The 17,611-nt window shown below is 44.1% G+C and overlaps 1 protein-coding gene across 1 annotated transcript in view; it reads right to left on the bottom strand.

The window, feature by feature from the left end:
• The window catches only part of HHAT (hedgehog acyltransferase), a 137,110-nt gene that overhangs the window by 51,622 nt on the left and 67,877 nt on the right, over positions 1 to 17,611 (bottom strand). Inside the window, exon 11 of the mRNA XM_061478850.1 lies at positions 6,063 to 6,207. Within this exon, the coding sequence (XP_061334834.1) occupies positions 6,063 to 6,207 (145 nt within the window). The remainder of the gene's footprint in view (positions 1 to 6,062; positions 6,208 to 17,611) is intronic.

Raw genomic sequence — 17,611 nt, 5'->3', positions numbered from 1 at the left:
CCGTCAGCCACTGAAGCAACCCTCCTCTTTCTTTCAGCTGCAAAGAAATCTGAATAAAGGCTTTGCAAGAGAGGCACAGAAAGGACAGCAAAGTATCGCACACCTCAGCTGACAGGTCTTGTGGCCTCCTTTGACACCTTTCACTGCATCATTTCGTTCCTCCTGCACTTCTAAAGCCCCTTCAGAGCTAGGAATTCACAGGTATTGCTGCTACCCATCTCAGAAGCTGCTGAAGTGCAACATGGCTCCTAATCAGTGCTCCTGGTCTAGTTGAAGGTGTCCCTGCTCATTGCAGGGGTTTGGACGAGAGGAGCTTTGAAGGTCCCTTCCAACCCAAACCATTCCATGATTTTAATATCATTGTCCATGACCTGGCAACACCAGGTAATTCGAATTCTCATAATAATAATACCAATAATAACAATAATAGAACTTAATAAGAAGTTCTAACTACTTTGCTCCAACTCTTTTTGTTAGCTTCCTTCCTTAAAACGTGTAAGATCTCTTACTCAAACTAACTAGCAATATTCAGATAGTTTCTGAAGGGAGATATGCTGTTGTATGAACCTCTGAACCACCTGAAAGGTTTTTCCTGCTCTTATTATTGGAGCACATGAGGCATGTTTATATAAAATGAAACAAATAAGAATTCCAAGAATAATCTCCAATACTGTCATATACTGTAATTAGCAAACAGCATCCTTAAATTAACATGATGCCAAAAGACCTTCTTTGGCGGTCTCTGCCAAGGCAAGCCAAAGTTTATGCATGCTACATGAAACCTGCCACACTAAACCCCTTGGTGCACTCAAACCTCTGAACCTTGTATGCCATTACCATGGAAATTCCCGCTTGCAAATCAATGCCTAAGATGTCCCATGAAGCACACTCTGAGCTAGGGCTGCACAGCCCTGAAGAAGTCCAAAGGCTTTTCTGCCTCCATAAAGTAGGTCAGGTAATTGCCTAGTAGTGATGAGAAAACCTTTTCCCTATAAATGAACCGAATAAAGGAGTTCTAGCACAAAACCTGATTTTGCTTCAAAGCAATCTGAAAGAGAAAACCAGAGGCCAAATAAGCGCTTCGCCATCTCAATGAGTGCTCAAACACTACAGACATTGAGAAACAAGCTTTAGTTTTGCATAGTACGATTGGGTTTAAATGCTCCTAGAAATTCCCCTAATGAAATACTCACATACAACACTAGGCACTCCGCCCTCGATGCTAGAAGTATGAAGCAGCAAATCATTTCAAAGCTGTCCATGGCTGTAACCACCAGCAGTTTGAAAGTGCACCTTGACTCCCACGGAGGTGCACCTCAACCACAGCACTCTGGGCTTTCCCCCACACCCAGACCATCAAACTCAGAACGGCACTGTTAGAACATGTTACTGAAGCTGCATTTCTGAGCATCCCCATTGCCCCCAACCTGCTGGAGAGCTATCAAAAGCCAAACAAGAAGCCGGCTGTGCTGCGCAGATTTCCCTTCCACGTAAGCAGCTGGATCTGCTGCTGAATGCCCAGGGAGAACAGGGCTCGGGATGGGTCTGGAGGCCATGCCAAAGCTCCTCCTACACCCCGAGGAAATCAGCACTTTCTACATTGCTTGACAGATTTTTGTCTGCTTGGAGACTGTTCTCCCGAGATGGCAACCCAACACAGCTCACCTAGTGCTTCAATGCTTTCCATGTCTTACAGCTTGAAAGGTTCTCTTGCCTCAATTAAAGCTTCCTTGTTACACTTTACAGGAGGTTATTTGTCTTCTCTGGACCTATAGTTGTTACTATTTCCTTTGTAGAAACTTCTAAGTACCTATTTCCCACTCCATACTTCCCTCTCAGAGCAAAACAATGCCATTTATTTCATCATCTTGGCTCCTCCACTTCCCATCTGACCACGTTGCTGTCAGATGATGATTATAATTTCTTTTCAATTGCAGTAACAAAACCTGCACAAATTAAAACTTTAGCCTTCAGATCATCACTAGAAGAGGTTATTTTATGCACCTTACAGTGCTGTCAATGCATCCTGGGGTAAGGTTTATTTCTGTCCTAAGTGGAATGATGCTGTTGATGCATCAAGTCTGCAGTGTGGTAGAACAGGCAGATACCCTTCACTGCAGGATTTCTGTTAGCCAGGCATTCTGTACTCCTATGGTGAATCAGGTCTAACTGAAGGTGAAATTCACTCTGAGCTGGATAGCTTCCTAAAGGACATCTTCCCAAATGCAGGACATCTAAGCTAACCTGTACGAAAGGCTCCTGAATTGAGCAGAGTGACAACGCATCCCATCCCATGCTACTGTAGATGTATATGGGATGAACTGCCCTCAAGAAAGGCACTCCTCATGATGTAGCAAGGTAAGCTGGATAGCTGAAGTACCATTTAGTGGGAAGTTAAATGATGCCTGTCCCATTTTCAGAGAGCTATTGAAAGTAAAATACACCTGACACGTACTGTGTGCTTTCCTCATTGCTCTGGGCTCTGCTCCTCACAAACCAGAGAAGAGCAGGAAGCATTTTATACTTTTATCACCCACTATACTTGAGTGCCCTTCCAGCTTGATGCCTTTGGCCATGCTCGCTAAGATAATTCAGTCTCTTAACCAAAAGCAGTGCACAACACCGGTCCCAGGAGAGCACCTTTCCAAAGAGAACCCCTCCTCAGTCTAACCCCTAGTGTTTAACTGCTTTCATCCCCATGTCCTCTCCTCCCCATGCTTAGACAACTGTCCAGGTCTTTCCTAATACTCAGTCTTTGCAGAAGAACACAGTAGATCCTCTTCAGCAGCCAAAAAGCAAAACTAAGAGTGCGTTTTGTACATCTCCAGCTTCAATAAAGCTTCCTTTGAAGAGTTAGCCATGTTAGATTTGCACCACTGTCACACCCGTGCTAATGGGAAGCTGCTCTCCAAGCACTGTTTTAGGTATTATAAAACAGAACTCCATTTCTGACTATAAAGTGCTACACATTAGGCATTTATGGCTTTAAAATACTAATAATCTGTGATTTACTTACTTGCCAGACTTGGAAAAAGCCATGCACAACACCTGAAGTTATACCTAACCCTGGAGATCTGACTTCTGCTCCAAGGTGCATTTTACTCCTCGAGTTTAGCATGTATGTTCTTGACTAATTTTGTAGTGCTCTACAAATGCCAATTCTATTTACAAACTGGGTAATGCACACCCCTTCTCCCACTTTCTTCCTCCAAGTATAACCTCTATCTTTGTGACAGAAATCTGTGGGATTTAACAAAGGAACCGACTACTCTTTGCAGCTGATGTGCAGGTGGACAGCTTTGTTTCCTCAGTGTTCTGTTCTTTACCTTACAGGGATGTTTATGTCACACTATTGCTCCAGAGCCCTGTGCCTCCTTGGTCCACGCAGCTCAAGTCCTGCTGCCCAGGCTGCTGAGAATGCAGACGTGCTCTCCACATGCAAATGTCTACTCTCTAGATTTGGTTCAGGGTGGTGCAAAACCCTGCTCAGGTTTCCTAAACTAAACTGAATTTCAAACAGATCCAAAAGGTTATAAATACAACAAGGATATTAACATTTTAACCTGAAATTCACCAAGTAACTTCTCTCTTCTCAACCCAAAGCTAACAATCATTGACTCAAAGTAACTAGATGGGTATCTAGCACATCTTAGTAATGCACTTAACATTATAACACTGATGATAGGAGGTCAGCATCTGCTCTAATTAAAGCCCTTCAACATCATATTGCACAAACAGAAGACCTTCGTGCCTGGGAACTTCATATTGCTTGCATCACACCAGAGAAGAAGCACAAAAATACCCCCTCCCAAACACACTGTGCCCCAAAGAGCAGTCACCCACTGCCACCACCCTTCCTTCTTCGAGGGAAGTCAAACACATTCCCACTTAATTCTTTATGAGCTTAAGGACAAAAACTGAGGACAAGCAGCTAGATCTCATCTGTCATTGGGTGGGCTGCCAAAGGAATGACCCAAGAGTGCATACTCTAGTATTTACTTTGGTCTGAATATACTGAAGAATTGGCTTCACCAAAACAGTGGAGACTAGGCACAGATTTATCTTTTAGCACTGCACTCTGCAAATACATGCGTAGACTTTTCTTACATCTCCTACAGAGATGCAGATAAGGTACATTCACCTTAAACTGAACACCATCGTTCTGAATAGTCCTTGTATTGTCAGTGCTTGTATTGTCCTTGTCTGGCCTTCAATGCTCAGCACTTGTCCCAGAGTAGGAAAATCCCAATGGAGCAGGAGTGTTGATGCAATAAAATCCTAGCAGATTTCAGGTTGTACATATGAGTACATAAGAATCACGCAGCAATAGAATACCCTCACGGTCATCTGCGTGATCTAAGGATACATGCATATAAAGCTTAACACTGAGATTTCTACAGCAGAATGTGAGCTGCACTAAGCAAAAGCTTTTATGTTCTAAAAGTAGTAAGTTTGGTTAACACATCATGGAGATAAAGCTGCAAATGACTGAACTAATTTGCTACTCCTATCCTAGACCTCATACTGGTACCTCATACTGAAGCAGCCACACGTACTTAAGCTATATGCAGAGCAATAGACTAAAGAAGCATTAGGAATAAAAAACAATCAGTACTTGATCTAGTTTAATGAAATACTGTTCTGCTTGCTCCAACACCGTCCACCAGATGCAAACCCCAGCATGCTGCCAACTGCTAACCCTTCTGAAGAGGAAGGCGTACTTTCTCCATTACTAATACACAAATTGCATGATGAAAATTGAGATACAAACCTGAAATGGACAGTCTCACTAGTGCTTTTTTTGGTTGTCGATGGAAAGAAGAGACAAACTTACTTTCTCAGCTATTTTGCTTCTTCTACTGAAACTATTTGCCAAGAGTTTCCCATTTAGTTCCAATAATAACGATATAATAATCGTTCCAACAATAATAATATTATAATTAATAATAATAATATACAATAATAATATACAATAGCAAGAGTAACAATAACAATGATATAGTAATAGTAAAATAGTTCCGATAATAATAAGATACTAATAGCTTCCAATAGTTCCAAGAAACTATTTGCCAACAGTTTCTTCCAACTGGGAAGAAACAATTTAAGGGAACATCAAGCCTTTTAAAGAAAATAAAACCCAAACATTTTGAGTCTTAGGAGCAAAACCCAAACACGAGCAAGTATTTCACCCCATCTTGCCTGCCCAATACCAACAAAAAGCTTCACTGTATTTTATGCTAAAAAGGTACATTTCTTAGAGTTGTTTGAATGCTTTGGGTTTTTCTGCTTGAGCTCAGAAGATAAATTGCTCCTTTTCTGTACACAACTTAAAAGAGTTCCAGTATTTGAGACGTTACATAGAACCCTGAAACCCCAGCGCTGATCTCTAAACCACTGCAAGCAACAAGAGGAGGAAATGCTGCGTGAAGGAGCAATCAACAGTGGTGGCTCTTCCCAGGCACAGAACCCTACTACAACTTCCCTCAGCAGGAAGAAATACTCCTCTACAAGACGCTTCTTTGACAACGTGGGCCTCTGGCAGCAGTAAGAAAGCTCGTCCTGCTTACACTGAGCTCTGGCTTTGTCTCCTGAGTCAGCTCCCACACTGCTGCGTACTGCTCAGTCAGCAACACCACAGGCTGACGCTGTCATCCAAGGTCCCCTGTCCTCAGGCCTTGTTCTCAACACTCAGAAGGTCCCTACCCTGACAGGCCCGCTACAAAACCCACCTCAACTGCTCAATTATGCTGTGTTCTGCAGAGCTCATTCACTACGCTTCCACAGAAGCTATGAGGTTTGCTTTAGTCTGCCTGTTCTCACTGATGTACATGCAATGCAAAGCAGAGAGAAAAAATCCAACCTGGCTAACCTGTCACACATTTATTATTCAATCTTCAGTGATTCCACTGACAGAGGAGCCTGGTAACTCTCGTTAGAGACTTGATGGGAGAAAGACAATGTTTCTTTGTAGTCACACAGCCTGCAGAAGAACCCGGCTCAGCCCACCCAAGGCAACAGCAGCAAAGTTCTGTTCTCTAGAAAGCACATAAAACCGAACTTGCCTTCCATAAAGATCCTGTTCCAGTAGATTTTTCCAACGTGATTTCCTCCAAGAAATATTAGATTTGATAAAATCAGCATTGAAGTGCTAACAGATGCGAGGCCAGCGTGAAGTCGACGGCGAATACTTGGCGAGAAGGAACGCTCCTGAGGGGAAACAAAAGGCACAGATGAAGTGAACAGCCCCTGCAGTTTTCCAAGCAACGTTAGAAGAAGACAGCGCAGTTAATAACAAACAGCTTTTATACAGAAGTTCAAATCCTTATGGTCCAGATCCCAAAGCTTTTAATATATCTAGCAGAACTCTCACCAATGCCATGGAGGTTTGGCTAAGACTTCATTCAAGGCCTGGCTGGATGTGGTTCTGGGCAACCTGATCTAGTTGAAGGTTGCAGGGGAGTTTGACTAGATGACCTCTAAGGCCCCTTCCAACCCAAACCAGTCTGTGATTCTATGATTCATGATAAATGGGGTGCTGAATAAGGTTGGAAGGATGCTTCTAGGAGGCTACCTAGAAAGGTCATTTAATCAGGGTCAGCTAGAGGTGGGGGCTCAGGATTGGGTCTGGTTGGGTTTTGAGCACCTCCAGCGATGGAGACTGCACCATCTCACTGGGCAACCTGTGTTTGATGGTCCTCACAAGTAAAAAAGATTTTCTTACATTTAAATGAAATCTCTTTTACTTCAGTTTGTGTCCCGTCACTAAATACCACTGAGAAGAATCTGGCTTTGTTTTCCTCCCCCCCTACAATTGGGTATGGATACACACAGACAAGATCCCCCTGAGCCTTCTCCTCTCCAGGCTCAACAGTCTCAGCAGATGCTCCAGTCCCTTCACCACCCTTGCAGTCCTTTGCTGGACTCACTCCAGCCACGTTCATGTCTGTCTTGTAGTAGGGAGCCCAGGACTGGACACAGTTCTACATATTCTATGTCTTAATTCTTTTCTTATTAAACATACTCCTTGATGAGTTTTTGCCGAGGGATGTACAGAATAACAACACGCTTCTGGGGAGGATAATACTGTACACTAGGTTCCAATATGGAGTAAAGCACTTCAGTACAAAACGAGCACAAAACCCCAGTACAAAACAACTTGACAAGTCGTTCGTGCTTTGGTTGATTAGTAAGACGTCACTGAAAGATTCTAGAGACAGATCAGAACTGGTTACCACAGTAAGCCTTAGGAAACAGATGCTTCCACATAGAAGACAAGAAGATGCAAATACACACAAAATCCCAATCAGAGAATCACAGGACAGGTTGGAAAGGACCTTAAGATCATCCAGTTCCAACCCCCCTGCCATGGGCAGGGACACCTCACACTAAACCATGCCACCCAAGGCTTTGTCCAACCTTGTCTCGAACACTGCCAGGGATGGAGCATTCGCAACCTCCCTGGGCAACCCATTCCAGTGCCTCACCACCCTCACAGGAAAGAATTTCCTCCTTAGATCCAATCTAAACTTCTCCTGTTTCAGTTTGAACCCGTTACCCTTTGTCCTACCACTACATTTCCTAATGAAGAGTCCCTTCTACCAGCACCGTTATAAGGCCCCCTTCAGATATTGGAAGCTGCTCTGAGGTCTGCACACAGCCTTCTCTTCTCCAGGCTGAACAGCCCCAACTTTCTCAGCCTATCTTCATATGATATATTCATATTCAATACTTCTTTTCAGTGCAAACATTATTGCTCATGTTGTAAAGTTTGGGTTGCTGCTGTTCTAATGACGCAAATAAAGGAGGTCTCTCTCCACCATATACTAGTTTGCTTTTGTTGTATTTCACATTATCACCTGAGGTGTGAGGGCAGCACAGAGACTACAAGAAGATGGTGGAAGAAGGATGAGGAGGTTTTAGCTTCCTCCAATATTCACTTGTTAGAACAAATTTCCAAAGCATTACAGCACCTCATAAGGAAATATTGCCTCATTACTGCATGAAGTAAAATGCCTTGTTCATCATGGTCCCGGGCTGAAAGCCTCATTACATAGCGCCTGAATCTCCTAAAGACTGCATGCTTCGAGTGAAGTAATGAGCGTTTGGCAAGGAATGGGAACTAAGGAAAACATCAGGAGCTGCTCAGCCTTCATGTCATGAACGGGGATGTTGCAGGGAAGAGTCGTGTGACTGCAGCATCAAACCAGTAATTAATCTTTAATAGCTGCAGCCAGACTAGGATTCATGCTCAGACACCTGAAACAACAAACAGGCTCAAACCAGACCTACAAATACATCCCCAGACAATTAAGCTGCTAGTTTTGTAAGCATCAAAATAAACGTTTCAACTACTAGATTACATAAAGTGACAATTCTTCAAACAAATGACACTTACAAGCATAAAACCACCATTCTAACAAATTACTGCAAAGCAAATCTCTGTTAAACTGAATGTTAGCCCCAATCAGAACCACATCTAGTGTATGAGTCAGCCTGAGCCAGCACAAAAATGGGGAGATACAAGCTCCAAGGAAAAGCGTTCTGTGTCAATCTGTGTGAGCAATGCAGCAACAGTCAATCCCCCAGACAATGCTATGGAAAACACTAAAATATGAAAACAGGGACTGAGATTTCTCTCTGAAAATTCTAGATGAAAACTAGGGCATGACAGGATAAGGCAAGAGAATATATATAATTATAGAATCATAGAACCCCAGCCTGGTTTGGGTTGGAAGGGACCTTAAAGCTCATCCAGTTCCAACCCCCTGCCACGGGCAGGGACCCCTTCCACTGGAGCAGCTTGCTCCAAGACCCTGTGTCCAACCTGGCCTTGAACACTGCCAGGGATGGGGCAGCCACAGCTTCTCTGGGCACCCTGTGCCACCGCCTCAGCACCCTCACAGGGAAGAGCTTCTGCCTTAGATCTAACCTGAACTTGCCCTGTTTCAGTCTGAACCCATCACCCCTTGTGCTATGGCTGCAGTCCCTGATGAAGAGTCCCTCTCCAGCACCCTTGTAGCCCCCTTCAGACCCTGGAAGCTGCTCTGAGGTCTCCACGCAGCTTCTCTTCTCCAGGCTGAACAGCCCCAATGTTCTCAGCCTGTCTCCATAGGGGAGGTGCTGCAGCCCCTGAGCATCCTCATGGCCTCCTCTGGACTTGCTCCAACAGCTCCATGTTCTTATGTTGGAGATGCCAGAATTGCACGCAGTACCCCAAGTCTATAAACATTCACAGACACCAGAAGTTCCTCAGTGACACAAGTTTTCCCCTTTCTAGTCCTTTGCACCTCCAAAGCTGCCCAAGGACTTCCAAAGCATTCTCCTTAAGTTCACAACAGGGAGGGGATCTCTTCAGTTTGTCTCCTCCTGAAATCATAAATACGTGGTCCCATATGTGAAAAATACGTGCCTTTTAGGAACGTGCAAGCATATGCACACAGACAGAATGTTTGAAATCTTGCTATTAAACCCATGCTATCAACCAAGTTTAAACAAAGAGAAGTTACGATCACGCTAACTTGAGCTTTTGTTTAAGAATCACCAAACTTACCCTCTTACAGCATGCTGATGAGCTGTGCCTGAGCTGTAGCCTATCTGTAGCACACAGCCTACCAGTGGATGGACTTATACCTCTCCCTTTGTCTTTCAAACTAAGCCACTAACCCTACAGAGAAACTTAAGAAACTTAAGGCTTTACTTAAGTAAGAGGAAGGGAACAATCTTGTGGTAATGCTGCAGAAAGAGGTAGAGCTGGTGCTGGGCTGCATTCCCCACCAAGGCACGGATTAGACCCAGGAAGTTTGTGAGGTCTGCCTGCTTTACAACCCGAACCAGTGCGACTGAACCAACACGAACAGATACAAAAGCTCTGCCATTGAAAAAAAAATGAATTAATACAGTCACTAAAAGGAATAAATGAAACTGTCATATCCAATACATCACTCTCTACGAAAGTGCTGTGTCAAACAAGGCAAGCTAACTGCGGCACAGACCATAAAAGCCTTCAGTCATTTATAAAGTCTAAGAGAGTAGACTAAGACAGAAAGAGTTTAGACAAACACTGGATCCTTTCTGGGCTTTGTGCAGTTAATTTCCATTAACTTTGCTAGGCATTGATCCAAAAAGCAGTACACATTTTCCTGGGAGTCCCTGATGTCAATGCAGTTTTTACCCAGCTGCAAAGAAGGTAAAAGAAGACAACATGCTTGAAACATCTCATGTCATCTACAACAAGCTAACTCTGAATGCACCTGAGCAGCTCTTGTGCTCACATTAATACTCTGAAAGCATTAATTTACCCACGGAAAATGAATAAGGCTACTCTAGATAACCCAGAACAACATTTGTGATTTAAACAGCTCCCCACATATGGATTTTTCGGAGTATACAGCAAGCTGGCTTCATCAAAGCAGACAAAATTCAACACACACCCCCCCCCCCCCCAACTGTTCATTATGCTATTTAATGACTTAACAATGATTTAACAATGCTCCATTCCAACGGTAGAAGCAGTTGCCACGGATTTGTGAGGATTCTCTGGATTTTACTGCTGCTTCTTTTCCTGTTGGAAACACAGCCAGAAGACTGGGTGGCAAAAGAGCACCTTGTGTTAAAATGACAACGAAGCCACGGCTGCTGGCTGAAGCCCTTGTATTTGCATCCTTCCTCCGTGCTCCACCTTAACTTGCAATCCCACATCAACTCTTCGTCATGCTTTACTTTCAGGGACACCCCCACCTCCACACACACCGAAACAAACGGCCTGTAACACTTAAACTACACAAAAGCCACTGTCAAGACCCTCTGTCCAAAGGTATGCAGCATGACGTGGGAGGTGATTTACACAGGCTGGCTCAGGCTACCTTTCCTGGGACTGAATGGAGTTGGGAATATTATTCCAATCCAATTCCTGCTCTAAAAGGACAAAGACATTATAGTGGGATGTTGGGAAAACCCTCTCTCTGCACACAGCTGGGTCTAGCACAATTGGCTGCCATCAGAGCTCTCTGAACTGGGCCTCCTCAGTCATCCTACAAAAATAAATGATACTATCATGTAGTGGGGTACCTTGGAAAGTAAACCTGTGTACGTGGTTGAGAGGGGTGGACGAAACTAAGCTTGAAAAGGATTTGCATGGTCCAAACATACCCATCCCTAAATCCGTTTCCAGCGACACTTGCATGTCACATTCAGCTTCCGAGCTCAAGCCAAGCCAGACACAGGAAGCTTGTGTAGTGGCTGTTTTTGTAGAAAAGATAGCTTATGAAGGAGAGCATGTGCCAGAACAGATCATTTAGGTTAGAATTAAGAGTCAAGCTAGAGGACGGGGTGGAATTTTGAAGTCGGAGAGGATGTGAGAGGAAAGACTCATTTCATTAGCTTTGCAAGACCATTAAACCACTATGAGCGTGAAACAAGAAAGCATGGCAGGAGAAGGGGCTTCAGACAGCAGGGCGTCTCTTAAAAGAGCTTCTTCCTAAGGGGAGTTAGAGCTAATCAGCAATATATCCCATTTCCACTGATTTACAGGGCAGTCTAAATGACATTACTGAATGGCATGAGAGATGAAGTCAAGGGACCAGAAATGTTTTCCTAATTGCATTTACATCTCCTAGCTAGCCAGCACCACAGAAAAGACTTTGGGGAATCCTGACCTCAGTAAGTCATCCACCCTCCCATGTGGAAGTTGAGGAGATACCCAAGACCAAACTGCACAGTAGTCAAAACCAGGTAGTCCTACAGAACTATATTCCCCAGTGTTTTCCCGAGGACCCACTCCTACATCTTCCCACAGTGGCCATTCTTCCAAGCTGTCTATCGACAGCAGTGACACCATGGTGACTTGGCAGAGAACCATAGATTCAACCAGGTGGAAAAGACCTTCAAGATCAACCTGGGACAGGTGAGAGAAAACTTCTACATAAAATCAGCGCCATTCTCAAACTTGCTTACTAAAAGCACTTTATCAAGTCCCATATAAGAGAATTAAATTGGCTGCAAGTCAAAAAGCAGCCGTCTTCATGGAGTAAAACAGGGACTCAACACGTTGAGTTTTTCTTGAACTACGCTTCCAGAGACGGGATAATCCAAGCACGCAGCAAAAATAAGGGGGTGTGGTAAAACTGGAGAAGCAGTTGAGTATTTCTTATGGGAGTGCATGAACTGTGGAATAAGAGTGTCAGATACTATGGCCAGAGTGACATGAAATGTGCTTGACGCTGCAAACTGCAACACTACAAATTACATTATCCCGAGGCTCATCTGCCTTTGGTTTTTAAAGGGTCAGAATAAACTAGCTCAGTTTTTAGAAGAGTTGTCTTTTTTAAATACACTGCCCTACAGAGTTCATCCTCTTCCTCCTAAACCTACCAGCAAACTTAGCCACGGTAACTTTAAAATAAGATACATAAACCGCGCTCTTTTTTGGGTTGAAGAAAGCAAGCAAATTCACTACTACGACTATAACCCCTAGTCCTGCATTATCTTTCACTGCCTAGTGTACGAGGGGAGTAAGTGTACTTCCAACAGTTATTAAAGCTCCAGCCTTTCAGTTTCCTGAAGGTTTTTACTAGAGCAGCAATGCTTAAAAGCTGATGTAATGCCGACTCACCTTCACGTCACAAAACCTAAATTCAATGTTCTTTGCAATGCTCTGTTCTATAGGGTTTGGTGGAGGGGGGGGACAGTGGGTAAAATGCTTGTGGGTAAAGTTACTGCAAGTACAGGCACTGTTGGTGCCATTATGCCTATCAGGTAAGTGCTTGGAAAAAAGCTTAAATCCCTTGCTGGTGTTGGTTTTCCCAGTGCTCTTTAAGGATGTGAACTCTGTTCTTCACCTCCACTGCATCACAGCTGAAGAGTACAGCCCAAATTTGTTTCTCTCTCTGCAGAAGCAATAGAAACCAACCAGCCAATGTTAACTTCTAAGCATCAGAAGTTAAGAAAGCACTTCTAAGGGCTGCTTTCTTTTAGAAACTGCTGCTAGATAAATGACAGGCCAACTCTTCGGTGTCTATCCCCAACCCTGGCGATCACCCCATCACACGAGAGCGAACACCTCAAGCATCCCTGGAATGTGGGTCAGCCGCAATGCAGCACAAAGGCAGGAGCACGGGTGAGAAGCTGAAAGCGAGCGAGGAGCAGATGGGGTGGTGGGAAGGGAAGCAACACATCCTGACTAACAGTTCCTGGCTATTTTCTCTAGCTGCAGTTAGGAGCACTCAAAGTGGAGGGCAGGGTGTGACTGAGCAGCTGGGGGAGCAGATGGGATGGAGGGAGGAAAGGCTGGAAATTGTGACAGAGCTCTGCCAAACAGAACGTCAGTGTCTTCAAATTCCAAAGTGAGCAGTAAAGGGAGGATGGGTTGGATCCAAGCAGAGGGGAAACTTCCACAAACCGTTGTTAATACACATTGTCAGCGGGTAATAGCCACAAAAGCGTGTTTGGGAGACCGCAGAAACAAAGGGAGGGAGTGCACGTGCTCAGTAACGCTGGGCAAGCTGGGCTCAAAAAGCAGCAGGAGCAAGGGGAACCCAGCTGATGAGGGGCTGGCATGGCAATATAAAGCCTCCTCCCGCACTCTGAAGCTGAGGGACAGACGGTGAGTAGGATATGAGTAGCGACTGTACCACACCACAGAAAAGCAACAAAAATAAAGATTTCTGGTTGAACACACAGACAAAACAGCCATTTATGAGAGAATCCAAAAGAAACTGTGGAATCCCCAGCGCTATACCGGTAACAAGATAAGGAACAGGCTGCAAGCAGAAAGTGAACAAGATGTGCTACCAGATCTTAGCCATCAACAACTGCCACACCGAATGGAAGAATAAATACCATTTCCCACCAACAGATCCTGTACCCTTCAGTATTCACGGCAATCATTCCTGTTTGCTCCTCCTTCCTCTAGCTCTAAGCCAGAGCCAGTCCCCTTTACTTTGCTTTATTGTTCTGGCTTTTCATTTTGCTTGCAGTCGTTCCCTCCCTTCTCTCCAAACTGACCGGAGGTCACCTCCTGTTTCTTTCCAAGGCACAGACTTCCCTTTCCAAAGCAAAGGCAAAAATGAGCTCCTGGAAGGTTTACACACGAAGGTGGGAACCGGCAACATTTTCCAAGGGACAGGACGATGCAAATGACCTGTAATTGCCTGCATCGCTCCCAGAAGAAGAGGACCATGTATTTAAAATCAAGCAGCTGTCAGTTAAGACCTAGTCTCACAAATAGAACTTGTTTCTGAATTTAGGAATAAATGCCATATATAGTCTTTGAGAAGCTACTCATCTTCTGTATTGATGCCTTACTAAACATTCACTCGACAAAATGCTGTCTTGCACTAGCACCAGTTCATTTTTAGATCTTCCAGAAGATCTGCATTTATAGCATCTCTCAGCAAGAGCCAACCCCCCCTTCTGTTTGAAGACAGCCTCCTACCAGCTCGTATGTATGCACTACACTTGGAGATGCATGTGTGACAGTTTGACATACACTGAAGGAAATTTCTGTACTTGCTCCTCCACCTCGCTCCTCACCCTCAAAGAACCTGCCCAAACATATTTTTGTTTTAAGAAGTGACAGCTTGTGAACACTACAAAATGAACAGCATGGAAAGGCACCATCCTCCTTCGTGGTTTCTGTTTAAAGCAGGGAATTTAACCAAGTGATGGCAATGTACATGCTCCTATACACAGCTCTCACCAAGGAGGACAGGTTGAGAGTGCCACACACTCGTCCTTGACGTCCTTGGTTTTGTTCCCACTCTGGCTCTCTCGGTTCCTTCATCCACATTTTTAACGGGTTTACCTTTTAAACTGCAATCCAACTGGGAAAGGATGTAAGTTCACCAATCGCTGGTGCTGCATGGTGATTCTGCCCCCGTGCTCCTCCCACACTGCCATGGGGAAACTGTGAACAAATAAATACTACACAGGAACAATCCCTATGGAGACTCTCAGCAAACACAGACTTGCTTTCCCCGTGGCAAGTTTCTGTAGCATACGGCACAGCAGGAAGACCAGAGTGCAACCACTCCTCAGCACTTTTAACTTGTATTTCCATTAAATGCTGACATCTATTGCCTGAGTCAGAATTATTGCTGGCAAAGCTAAAACGACTTTTAGCATCTAGGGGAAAAATCCCTGGATGCATCAGCCAGCCCATATTCACCTTTATGGTCATTCAACAGCTCGGTACAAAGCAGCACCTTGATCACTCAGCTTGCTGCTTCCAGGTACCATACACAAAGACAGCTGGCACAAGCCTGCTCTGGCTAATGCTCACATCCAGGGAAAGCAGTTTCCATTGGTTTTGAGACAGAGGGTATCTCCTTTGGATAGGAGGGATTTCTGGTTAGAGCAATGATATGGCTGAACTCAAGGCTGGGGTGGGGGACAAGCCTCATCCCCTGGTCTGGGTTTGACATTACGGGCGACACTTATATCTCAAAAGCCAATTCTGCACTAGAAAATGAGTCTGATGAGGGGACTTTGCTCAACCACCTCCCTTTCCGTTCTTACAGACTCTCGGAGAGGGAAATGACAAACCCAACAGAAGTCTACAGCAAGCACATAAAATGTTATGAATATCACTGGCAATGCTTGCCACTAAATATAATCACCGTGTTGCACCTAAAACCATGCATGAATTACATAAAACTATTGGTAAAAATGGCAAGGCCAGACAGGCTTAACAGCAGTAAACCAGTAATACAAATACTCTTCTCACCAAATGAAGCAAAACAGAGACCAAAGCCTAGTCTGTACTGAAGAACAGCTGAGAAGGGTCTGTTGTTATTACAGAGATCTTATTAAAGATCAAGGTGGTCAACAAACATAATTCCCTTGAACAGGTTCCTAATATGTGGCCCCTTCTTGCCTCAGTCAGCTGCAGGAGGAAGCTTTACAGTTCAGAGCGAGTTCTACTTGCTAAGAGAAATTCTGTCATTAAAGGAGATGGTTCCACATTTGGTCAATGTGAAATTCAAACAGCCTTTACCTTGGCTAGGCTGAATTTGGGCCCCAACATAGGTACTGCAGCAGAACCTACTTGGTTTCTCTGTCCCACCGACTTCAAATACGGAGGCTCAAGCTACTACCCTGGACTGCTTATGCACATCAGCAAGGGGGAGGTTACAGGTAGCTGAGCTCCTCCTTTTCCATCTTCTTCCCTCAGCTTTTGTCTCATAGACTGTATTGCCTGGGGTGCTGCTCAGATTCCTCTCCATGAGGCACATCACCTTCCAATAAAATAACCAGAGGACATAAAGCTTTCTGCTGGGGTAAAGAGCTAGGTCAGCTCCGTGAAGATTCCAGCAGGGAAGTCTGCAGAGGAGAAAGCGGTGAGACTGCAAAGGAGGGAGGAAAGAGATGGAACCTCTTCCCCTGCAGGAGCAGGGAGCTGTTAGGCCAGCTTAATTCCCTGTGGGACCACAACCCAGAGGTCAGGCTCTCCAGTCAGTGCTTTGCCATGCTCCGCACCAGCTGGCTGCAGGATCACTGCATAATGCATAACTTATTCGGAATTAACTGTAGGCATTTTAATGCACCTAGCAGGGGAAACAGGGCAAATCAAATCAAATCAAGGAAAAACCAGACAAAACCCCCTCACCACACCCAACTTTTTAAAAGCCATCTACAATTCTGTTCTCTGCAAAGCTGAGGATGCCTGTGGTCACTGAACACATCTCTGGTACCCAAAGCAACGGTGGTATTTAACTACAGAGACAAATACACAGATTCATGCTTCTGGAGGGGAAAAAAAGCAATCTAACAGTAACCAAAAGCACGGGCATCATACAAAACATGGGGTGGGAAGGCAACTGGAGTGCACTGAAATGGACTTCATTAGAGCACCTCGCTACAGCCAGGCGTGGAAATGGAGAAATCAAAGCATTTTATACTTTAAAAACCCAAAGCACTCACAAGGATAGCTCAAATGACTGGAAAATAAGCCATGCTTAAAATTAGTTGGCTTCAAAAATTGAATCGTTTCTGGTGTATTTAGTTTCCTACTAAATAAAGCTAGAAATAAGACTTGGAGACTAGAAATTCCTCATAGCATTATTCTTAGAAGGGAGATCTTTATGTCTTAACTTAAAAATTCTGGCTGGATTGAATGGTGTGTTTTCACTTCCCAAAAGAACTAAGAAGATCCATGTTGGTGTTTCAACTCAAACACTGATCATAACAACCTGCCAACTTCAACTCCTTTGCTCCACCTTCTTTAGAATGATTCCCAAAGACTTCTGGTTTACAAATCCATTGATTCAATGCTGTTGTCACCTCTTCTAAGGTTTAAATCATTCTAGATCTATTTTTATACTGACACCTAGTTTCTTGTATAGATCTGTAGCTTGCTTTCCTTAAGGAAAAAGGAGAAGGAATTTAAATCACTGGATGATGGCCATTAGCATTTCCTTTTTGAATTCTGACATGTTATCTATTAAAACTCAATACAAATTCTGACACTGATTTTGAACCAGTTACTACTGTGCATCTCTAAGAAACACAGAAGCAGTGAAACAAAGCACTTCTCTGCTCAATACAGGTCTAAATAGCTTCTGAAAAAGTAAAACAAAAGAACTGATAAAACCAAACTAAACTTCTCCAGTTTGCT

This window comes from Pezoporus flaviventris, unplaced genomic scaffold (genome assembly GCF_033815535.1).
Source record: "Pezoporus flaviventris isolate CSIRO_AGI_PZ_B2104156 unplaced genomic scaffold, CSIRO_AGI_Pfla_v1 ptg000132l, whole genome shotgun sequence".
Taxonomy (NCBI): domain Eukaryota; kingdom Metazoa; phylum Chordata; class Aves; order Psittaciformes; family Psittacidae; genus Pezoporus; species Pezoporus flaviventris.
This window is presented reverse-complemented; position numbering and strand designations above follow the sequence as displayed.